The following is a 12400-nucleotide window of genomic DNA, read 5'->3' as shown; positions in this document are numbered from 1 at the left end:
TGGGTGTGGCTGGCAGGTGCCCATCCCTGCGCCCGTGGGGCTCCCTGTGTCACAAACCTCTGCTCTCCTCATCCTCATAAACACCTGTCCAAACCGGGATGCCCAGGGTCTCTTCTCTACATTCCACTCCTCAATTCTAAACATGACTGATTGTAAAAGCTAAAAGGATTCGGGCCCCAGGATTACATGCTCCTGGAAGATCTCCGTTAGAATCCTACCTGTTCTTGCCATCTCCTGCTGTCTCACGGTCATGGATCCTAACCCCGTCCACAGACATCCTCTCAGTAAGGGACCAGATCTCACAAAACTCCTGGTTCTCAGCTGGGCCGGGGGCTTTGATCTGATTTACTGGATAACCTCAGGCAGGTGACTTGACTGCACTTGGGGGACGTTATCAGGTAATACTGTCAACAGCAGCGAGCACCCCCTGCTTGCTGTGAATCAGGCATGAATGACCTGATCTTCATAGCGTCTCCTTTCTCTTCCCCAAAGTGAATCTCAAACCCCAGCCGTACTGAGGTGCCTGAGCCAGGTGTCTCCTCTTGCACAGTCTGTGTTTTCTTCACAGGGAGCACCTACCATTCCCCTGCTCCTGACTGACCTCTTTTTCTTTTCTTTTCTTTTTCTTTTTTTGTTTTTATTTTTTATTTTTTTGAGGTGGAGCCTCACTCTTGTTGCCCAGGCTGGAGTGCAGTGGTGCGATCTCGGCTCACCACAACCTCCACCTCCTGGGTTCAAGCGATTCTTCTGCCTCAGCTGCCCGAGTAACTGGGATTTTAGGCACGCGCCACCACGCCTGGCTAACTTTGTATTTTTAGTAGAGATGGGGGTTTCTCCATGTTGGTCAGGCTGGTCTCAAACTCCAACCTCAAGTGATCCTCCTGCCTTGACCTCCCAAAGTGCTGGGATTACAGGCGTGAGCCACCGTGCCCGGCCCTCTTTATCATCCTCTAAACCCTGCTGAGGCCTCTCCCAGAAAGCCTGCCTTGACTGATCACCCCTACACCCCACTGAGCTGTTCTGCAGCCTGGCACCTGCCTTTATGAGGCCATCCATCATTTGGGATTGTCATTTGCGTATAGGTCTTGCTCTGTGAGAATTGAGAGTAGGATTTTTCTTATCTTTGTGTCTTCAGCACCCAGCACAGTACTGGATTTTTCTTTTTAAAAGATCTCTCTCTCAGGTGAATTCTCCTGTCACAGTGGTGATGAGCTTATTTGTGTAGGCCTATCCGACAGGTCTTACATACATGAGAGTGGTAAGCTAACACGCTTCATATTTTTCAATTGATGAAGGATTTTCAAGATAGACCAAGAAGAAAGAGGTTAGGTCGTTTTTAGAAGACTCTTGACAGGGAATTAATTATTAGGAGACATCTCTCCAGAACTCAGGCTTGCTGGTTTACGTTGAGCATAAACTCACAATTCCCATCCAAAGCCCTTTGTGGGAGTTCTCCCTCAATTGTGTTAGGTGCCAGTTACAGCCAGGTTTTCTTTCCTTACCCTAGGACATTTATCAATTTGAGGTTTGTGAACTAAGCAGTTCTTTTGAGAAGCCTCGTTTTTTATTTTCTTTTCTTTTTTTTTTTTTTTTTTGAGACAGAGTCTCGCTCTGTCACCCAGGCTGGAGTGCGGTGGTGCAATCTTGGCTCACTGCAACATCTACCTCCCAGGTTCAAGTGATTCTCCTGCCTCAGCCCCCCGACTAGCTGGGACTACAGGCGCCCGCCACCACGCTCAGCTAATTTTTGTGTGTGTGTTTTAGTAGAGACGGGGTTTCACCATGTTAGCGGGGATGGTCTCGATCTCCTGACCTCATGATCCACCCGCCTCGGCCTCCCAAAGTGTTGGGATAACAGGCGTGAGCCACCGTGCCTGGCCTCGTTTTTTATTTTCAAAGCCATGTCTGTCAATGTCCTGGCTCCTCAGCGTCGCCAGTGCGTTTCTCTGTGGTGCCCCCTCTGCCGTGCCCTTCCAAGCTAGGTCGACTTTCCACTGGCCTCTGTTGGCTTCCTCTATTAACAGCCCAATTTTGTAATATTTACTAGGTCAGCAGGAGATTTGCCAACACACTGCAGAATCTAGCCCTGTGTTTATTCTAGGTTATAGAGTGACTTTTGAATCTTTCTGCCTACTATAATCACACACAGGAATTTCTTTCTGCTTAACTCTCCTTGGCCTTCTCTGTTTCTTGCTCTCACACCCCACTGGCTACTCCAGAGGCTGTTTGGAATTTGCCTATGAAAACCTCAGGGGACACGTGCGAAATGGTATTTCCTGTTTTAAAGGGGGACATTTTGATATACTCGATCCACTTTATATAAAAATGTTTAACTGTAAAATCAGGGTCGTGTGACCTCTTGGAAGCATTCTGGAAGGGAAATGCTTCTGTTTGTTTTACATTCTGTCTGGAGCGTGCTCTCTGTTCCGCCTTTGTGGATTCGGTTTGGTTAGGTTACCGCAACACGTTAGTAGTTTAGTTCCCAGGTGTGCCTTTCCGGTTCATGGAATTATTAGAGATAGAAAGGCCCAGAAATAGTCAAGACTATGCTTGTCACATCGGCTCTTGATGATGTAGCAAAAGAACCTCTTAACATCTGTCATAGTTTCAAACACGTCAAGAGGAAAGGGAAAGAAAAATACTGTTTAAAAGCATCTTTATTTTCGAAGCGGTCCTCTGATTGGGCGGAGGCGTATTGGTGACCTCTGATTGGGCGGAGGGGTATTGGTGACCTCTGATTGGGCGGAGGGGTATTGGTGACCTCTGATTGGGCGGAGGGGTATTGGTGACCTCTGATTGGGCGGAGGGGTATTGGTGACCTCTGATTGGGCGGAGGGGTATTGGTGCCCCCATTGGGCGGCGGGGTGTTGGTGCCCTCTGATTGGGCGGCGGGGTGTTGGTGACCTCTGATTGGGCAGAGGGGTATTGGTGACCTCTGATTGGGTGGAGGGGTATTGGTGACCTCTGACTGGGCGGAGGGGTACTGGTGACCTCTGGGTGGAGGCGTGTTGGTGACCCCTGACTGGGCGGAGGGGTACTGGTGACCCCTGACTGGGCAGAGGGGTACTGGTGGCCTCTGAGTGGGCGGAGGGGTACTGGTGGCCTCTGACAGGGCGGAGGCGTGTTGGTGGCCTCTGGGCGGAGGTGTGTTGGTGACCCCTGACTGGGCGGAGGGGTACTGGTGACCCCTGACTGGGCGGGGGCGTGTTGGTGACCCCTGACTGGGCGGGGGTGTGTTGGTGACCTCTGGGCGGAGGCCGCGTGTTGGTGACCTCTGATTGGGTGGAGGCCGCGTGTTGGTGACCTCTGAGTGGGCGGAGGCATGTTGGTGACCTCTGATTGGGCGGAGGCGTGTTGGTGACCTCTGGGCGGAGGCGTGTTGGTGATCTCTGAGTGGGCAGGGGCGTGTTGGTGACCTCTGACTGGGCGGGGGCGTGTTGGTGACCTCTGAGTGGGCGGGGGCGTGTTGGTGACCTCTGATTGGGTGGAGGCCAGGTGTTGGTGACCTCTGAGTGGGCAGAGGCCGCGTGTTGGTGACCTCTGAGTGGGCGGAGGCATGTTGGTGACCTCTGACTGGGCGGGGGCGTGTTGGTGACCTCTGAGTGGGCGGGGGTGTGTTGGTGACCTCTGATTGGGCGGAGGCCAGGTGTTGGTGACCTCTGAGTGGGCAGAGGCCGCGTGTTGGTGACCTCTGAGTGGGCGGAGGCATGTTGGTGACCTCTGATTGGGCGGAGGCGTGTTGGTGACCTCTGGGCGGAGGCGTGTTGGTGACCTCTGAGTGGGCAGGGGCGTGTTGGTGACCTCTGACTGGGCGGGGGCGTGTTGGTGACCTCTGAGTGGGCGGGGGCGTGTTGGTGACCTCTGATTGGGCGGGGGCGTGTTGGTGACCTCTGGGCGGGGGCGTGTTGGTGACCTCTGGGCGGGGGCGTGTTGGTGACCTCTGATTGGGCGGAGGCCGCGTGTTGGTGACCTCTGATTGGGCGGAGGCCGCGGTGTTGGTGACCTCTGAGTGGGCGGAGGCCGCGTGTTGGTGACCTCTGAGTGGGCGGAGGCGTGTTGGTGACCTCTGATTGGGCAGAGGGGTATTGGTGACCTCTGAGTGGGCGGAGGCGTGTTGGTGACCTCTGATTGGGCGGAGGCGTGTTGGTGACCTCTGGGCGGAGGGGTGTTGGTGACCTCTGAGTGGGCGGAGGGGTGTTGGTGACCTCTGAGTGGGCGGAGGCGTGTTGGTGACCTCTGAGTGGGCGGAGGCGTGTTGGTGACCTCTGAGTGGGCGGAGGCGTGTTGGTGACCTCTGAGTGGGCGGAGGCGTGTTGGTGACCTCTGACTGGGTGGAGGCGTGTTGGTGACCTCTGAGTGGGCGGAGGCGTGTTGGTGACCCCTGACTGGGCGGGGGCGTGTTGGTGACCTCTGGGCGGGGGTGTGTTGGTGACCTCTGAGTGGGCGGAGGCGTGTTGGTGACCTCTGGGCGGAGGCCGCGTGTTGGTGACCTCTGAGTGGGCGGAGACGTGTTGGTGACCTCTGAATTTCTTCCCTGTTCCCAGGCGGCGGTAGTAGTGGTGTTCAATTTTGCCATGGTTCTGCTCATCTTTCCTGCCATTCTCAGCATGGATTTATATCGACGCGAGGACAGGAGACTGGATATTTTCTGCTGTTTTACAAGGTACGTTTTCAGACCGCTGTGGCCTTTTGGTTGGGTGCAGAATTGTGCAGTGAGAGAACTCTTTCAGCCTGTGGACTTAGGCATGTGGGTGACAGGGTTTGTGCTGGCGTGGAGGATACAGGGGAGAGATTGGACAGAGGCTGCCTCCCTAGGGGGGCATCAGAGTCTCCTGGGCTTCCTTCTCCCCTGCCCCAGCTGAACAGTCTCACAGCCCTCGGGATGCTGGTACCGATGACCCCTTTGCCCATCATGAACTGATGTTGCCAATTGTGGGAGCGCTTCGTATCTCCGCGTTAGAGCAGAACAAGATTGAAAACCACCCTCTAGAAGATGTGTAGTCCTTTGGTGGTGGTTTGATTTTGTTTGGAATTATGCTTTGAAGGATTCGTCATGATGGAACTTGCTTTTGGAAAGCAAATTTAGGATCAGTTCTCCACGTGGCCTCCTCAGACTGACTTTTATCTAGTTCACCAGGCAATGATGTTATCAGCCAGGCCATGTTTCTGGAGCTCAGCAGTGTAACGTTTCTCTTCCCAAGTCAGGGCTGTGTAAAATGGGTTCCCCGTCCGCAGTGAAAATGGCAGAATGAAAGCACCGTTACCCTCTTTCAGCATAACATTGCATCGTGCTTCCCTCCTTTCAGCCCCTGCGTCAGCAGAGTGATTCAGGTTGAACCTCAGGCCTATACCGACACGCGCGACAATACCCGCTACAGCCCCCCACCCCCCTACAGCAGCCACAGCTTTGCCCATGAAACGCAGATTACCATGCAGTCCACTGTCCAGCTCCGCACGGAGTACGACCCCCACACACACGTGTACTACACCACCGCCGAGCCGCGCTCCGAGATCTCCGTGCAGCCCGTCACCGTGACGCAGGACACCCTCAGCTGCCAGAGCCCGGAGAGCACCAGCTCCACAAGGGACCTGCTCTCCCAGTTCTCCGACTCCAGCCTCCACTGCCTCGAGCCCCCCTGTACCAAGTGGACGCTCTCATCTTTTGCTGAGAAGCACTATGCTCCTTTCCTCTTGAAACCAAAAGCCAAGGTAATCTGCCACAACTTAAGACTCTTCCTGTCTTCAAAAAAATAACAGAACCTTTGGAGCTCATCAGATTGCTTCTACTTTTCTTCTTTTTCCTTAAAAAAATTCATATAAGTATGATATATTTCAGTCCTCCAAAAGTCAACGCTTTTAGAGCATAGGGCCATTTTAATGAGGTTATCTTCCGTGGGAGTGAACCACCATGCAGCGAATCTTTTTATGAATGAGGTTGTTTAAAAATGTGATTATTGCCAGGTGCGGTGGCTCATGCCTGTTATCCCAGCGCTTTGGGAGGCTGAGGTGGGAGGATTGCTTGAGCCAGGAGTTCGAGAACAGCCTTGGGCAACAAAGGACGACCCTGTCTTTACAAAATATTTTAAAAATTAGCCAGGGACAGGTGTGGCTCACGCCCCTAATCCCAGCATTCTCGGAGGCCAAGGCCAGCGGATTGCTTGAACCCAGGAGTTCGAGACCAGCCCAGGCAACGTGGTGAAACTCCATCTCTACAAAAAATTGCCAGGGCATGGTGCTGTGCCTATAGTCCCAGCTGCTTAGGAGGCTGAGGTGGGAAGATCACTGAGCCCGGGGATTCAAGGCTACAGTGAACCCTGATGGCACCACTTCATTCCAGCCTGGGTGAGAGGGTAAGACCCTGTCTCAAAAGAGAGAGAGAGAAAAAAAAAGGCATGGTGCTGTGTACCTGTAGTCCTAGCTACTTGGGCAGCTGAGACAGGAGGATCACTTGAGCCCAGGAGTTGGAGGCAACAGTGAACCCTGATCATGCCACTGCACTCCATCCTGGGAAACAGAGTGAGATCCCAACTCAGATAAATAACAAAACAAGGCTGGGCGTGGTGGCTCACGCCTGCAATCCCAGCACTTTGGGAGGCCGAGACAGGTGGATCACCTGAGGTCAGGAGTTCAAGACCAGCCTGGCCAACATGGTGAATCCACATCTCTACTAAAAATACAAAAAAAAAAATAGCCAGGCATGGTAGTGCACACCTGTAATCTCAGCTACTCAGGAGGCTGAGGCACGAGAATTGCTTGAACCTGGGAGGTGGAGGTTACAGTGAGCTGAGATGGCACCACTGCACTCTAGCCTGGGCAACACAAGACTCTATCTCTCACACACACACACACACACGCACACAAATATATATATATATATATGAATAACAAAAATGCGATTACTGTGATTTTATACTTTTTCTATGGGAGAACAACCCCTACAAGCTAAATCAGGTCAAGTGTGGTGGTGCAAACAAGGTATTAACTAGACAGCTTCTCTTTGTCCAGGCAGAGTCAGTGGTGCTCCCTGGGATCTGTCTGACCTTGTACCTCTTCTGTTCCAGGTGGTGGTGATCTTCCTTTTTCTGGGCTTGCTGGGGGTCAGCCTTTATGGGACTACCCGAGTGAGAGACGGGCTGGACCTTACGGACATTGTACCTCGGGAAACCAGAGAATATGACTTTATTGCTGCACAGTTCAAATACTTTTCTTTCTACAACATGTATATAGTCACCCAGAAAGCAGACTACCCGAATATCCAGCACTTACTTTACGACCTTCACAGGAGTTTCAGTAACGTGAAGTATGTCATGTTGGAAGAAAACAAACAGCTTCCCAAAATGTGGCTGCACTACTTCAGAGACTGGCTTCAAGGTAAGGCCGTGGGAGGGCTTTCGTCCTTTTGCTCTTTTGCATGTTCAGCTTCAACAGGTTCCTTTGTCCTGATTATGAAAGTGTTAGATGAGAATGTAACACTGACGTGTTTCATGGACTTGTAAGAGTTGCTCAAGAGTCTTACCTGGACTGTTTCTGCAGCAGCCTCCCAGCTCTGGGTTTTCCCTGTAAAATGATGCAGATAATTCAGACGAGCTTCTGTGGGAAGGTACAGATGCACGTTAGAAAAAGGGGAGCATGTAACAGGTGGAGCTGAGGCTTCTGGTGCTTTCCTCTTGGATAGATGGTGGCTAGTTTGGTGACCACGTGAAATCAAAGTGTGGCTGGGATTTCCAGACTGATTGCCAAATTATAGCTTACTGTACCAGGAGATGCTAGATAAGCAGTGGACATAGTCTTAAACTCCGTATTTTGACCGTCCTTTAAGAAGTTATTTGTCTATTTCTAATTGACTTTGTTTTTAGAGCAGTTTCAGGTTTTCAGGAAAATTGAGCAGAAGGTGCCGAGATGGCCCATGTCCTCCTTCCTCACCCATACACAGCCCCCCACTATAAACGTCCTGCAGCAGGGGCTGCATTTGTTACAGCTGACGAACCTGCACACTGTTACCCAGGCTCCATACTTTACGGCTAGGTTCATTTTGACCATTTCGTGATTTGGTACATGAAGTAAAGTTATAAATGTTTAATCACATTTCACACTATTTTATAAATAATCAAATTCTGCTTTAAAATGCCCTTCTTCGTGGGGTGCAGTGGCTCACACCTGTAAATCCCAGCACTTTGGGATGCCAAGGTGGGCAGATCACCTGAGGTCAGGAGTTCGAGACCAGCCCGGCCAACATGGTGAAACCCCATCTCTACTAAAAATACAAAAATTAGCTGGGCGTGGTGGTGGGTGCCTGTAATCCCAGCTGCTCAGGAGACCGAGGCAGGAGAATCACTTGAACCTGGGAGGTGGAGGTTGCAGTGAGCCTAGATTGCACCATTGCACTCCAGCCTGGGCGACAAGAGCAAGACTCCATCTCAAAAAATAAATAAATAATAAAGTGCCTTTATTGGTTTCTTTGCTCTTAGAAATGTTTCTAGGAAATATTCATCAGCTGGAGGGGAAAAAAAAAGTCTAAATTTTCTCCTGACCGACTGCATAGAAATGTATGCAGTGATTCCAAGAACATCTGTTCATTTATTCTGCGTTGACACATGCAAAGCCAAGTAGAGAATCAGGATAATTATCCACCCAATTCAAGCAAAAACGCTTTTACTGGAGTACCAAATCATTATGGCCCCCAACATTTTTTGGCTTAGATTAATCCAAATGATTGTCTTAATTTCCCACTTAATTAGGCTTGTTTAAACACAGATGTAAGTGCCTTTTTTGGTCTGAAGTCAATACACTTGTATGTAGAGACTCGGCAGCCAGTTTCCCTGAGAGTTTGCCGGAAATGGTCAACAACTTGAGGTTGGTGGAGGTTCCACACAGCTAGCTTCTGGCCTTGACTTGTGTTTACCAGAACTTTCTGCCTACATGTATACCCAGTTTGACTTTCCTTTTGGAGGAAGGTAAAGAGAACATGCCATGATTATTATCTATTAACAGCCTCCTGAGACAAACGTGAATTTGTTCCAAGCTTTATTTTTCACATTTAGTTTAGAAAGCAATGGTTTTCGGGATAATGAGTTAAAAGAGAGACAGTGGAGAGAGTCCCTGCTTTTCATTTTCCCTGCATTGACCAAAGACATGCAAATAACTTGCCACAGATAACAAAGAGATCTGCTGTGCCCTGCCAGTCTCTGAGCAGAGGAGGGTTACTGTAGAGGGTATTTCAGTGTCTTTGGCCACTGCTCTGGAGGCTCAGTGTGGCATGCTAGGCAAGGATTGGGAAGGGGGTAAAGGGGGATTGTCTTAAGGCCATGCAGGGGGTTAACCTTTTTATAGAGCATTGTAGATCATCTCTATACATTTTTTCCTTTATAGATGTAAAGCAGCTGGACTTGAGATTTCTTTTTTAAGGTGCATTGGAATCATGTTTTGATTGCTATGTGAACGGCATACACCTAGACCAAGTGAGATCCATTGCTGCTGAGCAGTCAGGGTCCCAGGCAGCCCTGGGACTCCATGACTGACTCTTACAGGGTCCACTAGAGCACTCAACACAGAATGACCAGACCCGGGAGCCCTTTGCTGCCTACATGTTCTTCAGGCCTGTTGAGTGGTTGATGTGGTCTTTGAACATTTTCTCCAAGGAAACAATTAGCCTTGAGTCAGCTTTCCTTGCTAACATTTTTGTGTGGTTTTTAAATGGGGGGAGCCTCATTGGTTTTTAATGGAATTCCCGTTAAAACCATGTTATCTCATTGGTCTTTATCAACATTCCAAAAGTTTATCTTTGATTTGTTTTACTCCTAAAACTATATAATGGTTAATTTCAAAACTGTCCTACATGTCACATCTTAAAACACATGCAAACAAGGCGGAGTCAGATCAAAATCATGCCTCAAATCTTGTGCAAATGTGTTCCTTTTTATTTCACACTGGATTATGCAAAGAAAATTGTGATTAACATTTTACTTCTGGGGTTCCATAGCTGAAGGAAAATGGGCAATCGGGGTTACTCCTTTAGGCCAGAACTTTACACTAGAAAATAATTACTAGCACAAGGTATTCATAAGGGGAGAACTTCTAGCTGACATGTTAAGATTTGCTGTAAAATAAGTAAAATGTCACAGTTTTCTAGAGTGTGCGTGCGTTAGAATATGAAGCACTGGATAAGGGGCAGTGGAAACCCAACCTTATCCCTTGTTTTGTGTCCAGGGTCGTACCTTGTACATGTGCTTAGGCCAGCCCATTGTTACTTGAGCTTTTTGGTGATTCATCAGAAAATACTGTAGTAATGGGGAAAGAACTTAACTGTTCCATAAAGTCGATCACTGTTTTGTATTCATCTTTGAACCCCTGGTAGAGTGAATGGCACCTAAGGGACCAGCAGTGTAGATTCTGAGTTGAATCCAGTTTCCAACAAGGCTGACTTCCCCAAATAGGTTCTTTCTTCCTTTGTTTCACCCTCGGGTGTCCCAGAAGTCTTTGTGTGTGAATATCGTAAAACCGCCCTCAGATTTTGGGGACCCTGTTTGCCACCAGATGTTGTTGATGCTGGAGTTGAATCTGCTTGTCTTACTCCTGCCTTTGACACATCTTTGGGTACCACAGTGTGTCCCGGCACTGTAGGCCAGTGAGTGGCTCCGTCTGCCTCTGCTGACATGCTGCCTGGGTTTGAGCTCCGTCCAACGCTCACCTGCTGCGTGGCCTTCTCCAGGCTCCCCTCTCCAAGCCTCAGTTCCTCCATGTGTGAAGCCGGAGTGACTAACTGTAACGGGGCTGTCCCTTGGTTGCTGTGATGCCCAGCGCTGCCCCACACTCACCAAGCGTGAGCCTGTCTTCAGGATTAGCCGGTTAAGGGAGAGGGGCTTAAAGCCCAGGACGCGCCGTGACGTCATGAAAACTGTTACGGCGAGGAAAACAGATGAGGTCTCCCTTTTTGAGGGGAAAGGAGGAGCAGTAATTTTTCTTCTCCTGTTCACTTTTTTTCAAAAGCAGGAAGAAAGGGCTTTTAGTAATAACATAACATCTGCTCGGTGCTGTGTGTGTGCATGCCTCCCTATGAAAACCGTGTGTCTGAGAGGTACGCGGCCCACCCGGTGGTCTCCTGTCCTGTCTCCCCTCCACGTTCAACCCGACATGGCCTCCTTTCGTTACTGTCATCCCCAAATTGTTCCTCTAGCCAGTCGTGTCAGAAGGAGGGTTTCACTTCTCAGAGAGACGGAAGGGGGCCTGTGCTCCCCCTCCTCCCCCCACTTCAGACCCCAAGAGCTTAACCATTCTGAGCACTAATGCAACCAGATTTTTTTTTGAAGCCTTTGAAGTCATCCAAGGCATGTCCTGAAATGAAATAAACCCTTCTCCCTTCTTACTAGCCGTGTCCAACCCATACATGTACAGCTTGTTCAAAAGCTGTGGTTTCCTGAGCTGCTGGGGTTGGGAGTTCTACTTGGGAGGTGGCTGGGAGGGGCGGGGGTGGGTGAGGGGGTGGGGGTGTCCCGGAGAGCGTGCTCACCAGCCAGCGCTCAGACCCTAAGGCCGAGTCACCGGGGCCCTGTTTTCTCTTCCAACACGCTTATCTCTTTACAGCTGCAGCCAAACCGTCAGGTCTGTAATGATGGTTTTGATTACCGAGGCCAAGCGCAGCTGTGTGTGGTGGACTGGCGGGCTCGCCCATCCCCCAGGCCCAGAAAGCTCTTTCCTCCCCTCCCCGGCTTGTGGTTTGTCATCTGTTCTCACAGAGCCTCCTTGTATTGGCCTGTGGCTTCCTGTTCTCAATCGGATCCAAATTTACCCTGTGAGGTATTTCCCTGCACGCACATGAGCGCCTTCCCTTCCTTCTCCACCCCCTCTCCCGGGGAAGGGTGGCAGAGAGGAAGAGAGCAGTCGAGAGTGAATAGGTGTTGGCTGTGATCTTTACACAACCTGGCAGCGGATCCCACAGCTTGTGTTAGCTCCACAAGTCGAACAGATGGAACAAATTGACAGAATCGTGTTCGCTCACCCTGGGCTCCAGAAGCAGCTGAGCTGCTGTTTGAAGTTGGGAGTTGGAGTATGCTTTTCCCCTCCGCGTGGAATCTCTGGGTGTGCTGAAGAACCCGTGACTTAGCACCCCGAGTGGCACGAAGCGGGGAATGACCCTGGTGGGTATGTTTCCGCCGCGCTCCTGCCGCCGTGTGTAATTGTCACGGGGCGAAAGGAGGAGAGCCGTTTTCCTTCAGGTAAAATAGGAGTGTTTGTTTCACAGAAACAGATCATCTCCTTCCCCGTTTTCAGCAGTGGCTGCGGTTCATTCATGAAAGTCCAGTGCTGTCAGTCAAAGTGGATGAGGAACAGAGGGCGTGTTTCTGATGGGCGCCTGCGAGCCCCTGCCCTGCTCCCTCTCCTCGCCTCCCTCCTCCGCCCGCCC

At 50.6% G+C, this 12400-nt stretch overlaps 1 protein-coding gene and 1 long non-coding RNA gene across 11 annotated transcripts in view; one reads left to right on the top strand and one right to left on the bottom strand.

The window, feature by feature from the left end:
• LOC105498937 (patched 1) overlaps positions 1-12400 on the top strand; it is a 75811-nt gene that overhangs the window by 44343 nt on the left and 19068 nt on the right. For all 9 annotated transcript variants that reach the window (XM_071077433.1, XM_071077439.1, XM_011771311.2 and 6 more), the window contains 3 exons: positions 4545-4663; positions 5307-5709; positions 7062-7371. In XM_071077433.1, the coding sequence (XP_070933534.1) occupies positions 4545-4663; positions 5307-5709; positions 7062-7371 (832 nt within the window). The remainder of the gene's footprint in view (positions 1-4544; positions 4664-5306; positions 5710-7061; positions 7372-12400) is intronic.
• LOC105498934 (uncharacterized) lies at positions 6901-12136 on the bottom strand. 2 transcript variants are annotated; one of them, XR_011612265.1, is made up of 4 exons: positions 11996-12136; positions 7517-7590; positions 7267-7439; positions 6901-7155 (listed from the first exon to the last, which is right to left on the bottom strand). It is a non-coding gene; the product is annotated as an uncharacterized lncRNA (long non-coding RNA). The 2 variants fall into 2 exon arrangements; XR_011612264.1 differs by having other exon boundaries at positions 7517-7557; positions 11996-12133.

Source organism: Macaca nemestrina, chromosome 14 (assembly GCF_043159975.1).
Source record: "Macaca nemestrina isolate mMacNem1 chromosome 14, mMacNem.hap1, whole genome shotgun sequence".
In the NCBI taxonomy this organism is placed as follows: Eukaryota; Metazoa; Chordata; class Mammalia; order Primates; family Cercopithecidae; genus Macaca; species Macaca nemestrina.
Note: the sequence above shows the minus strand (reverse complement) of the source record. Positions and strands in the feature narration are given on the sequence as shown.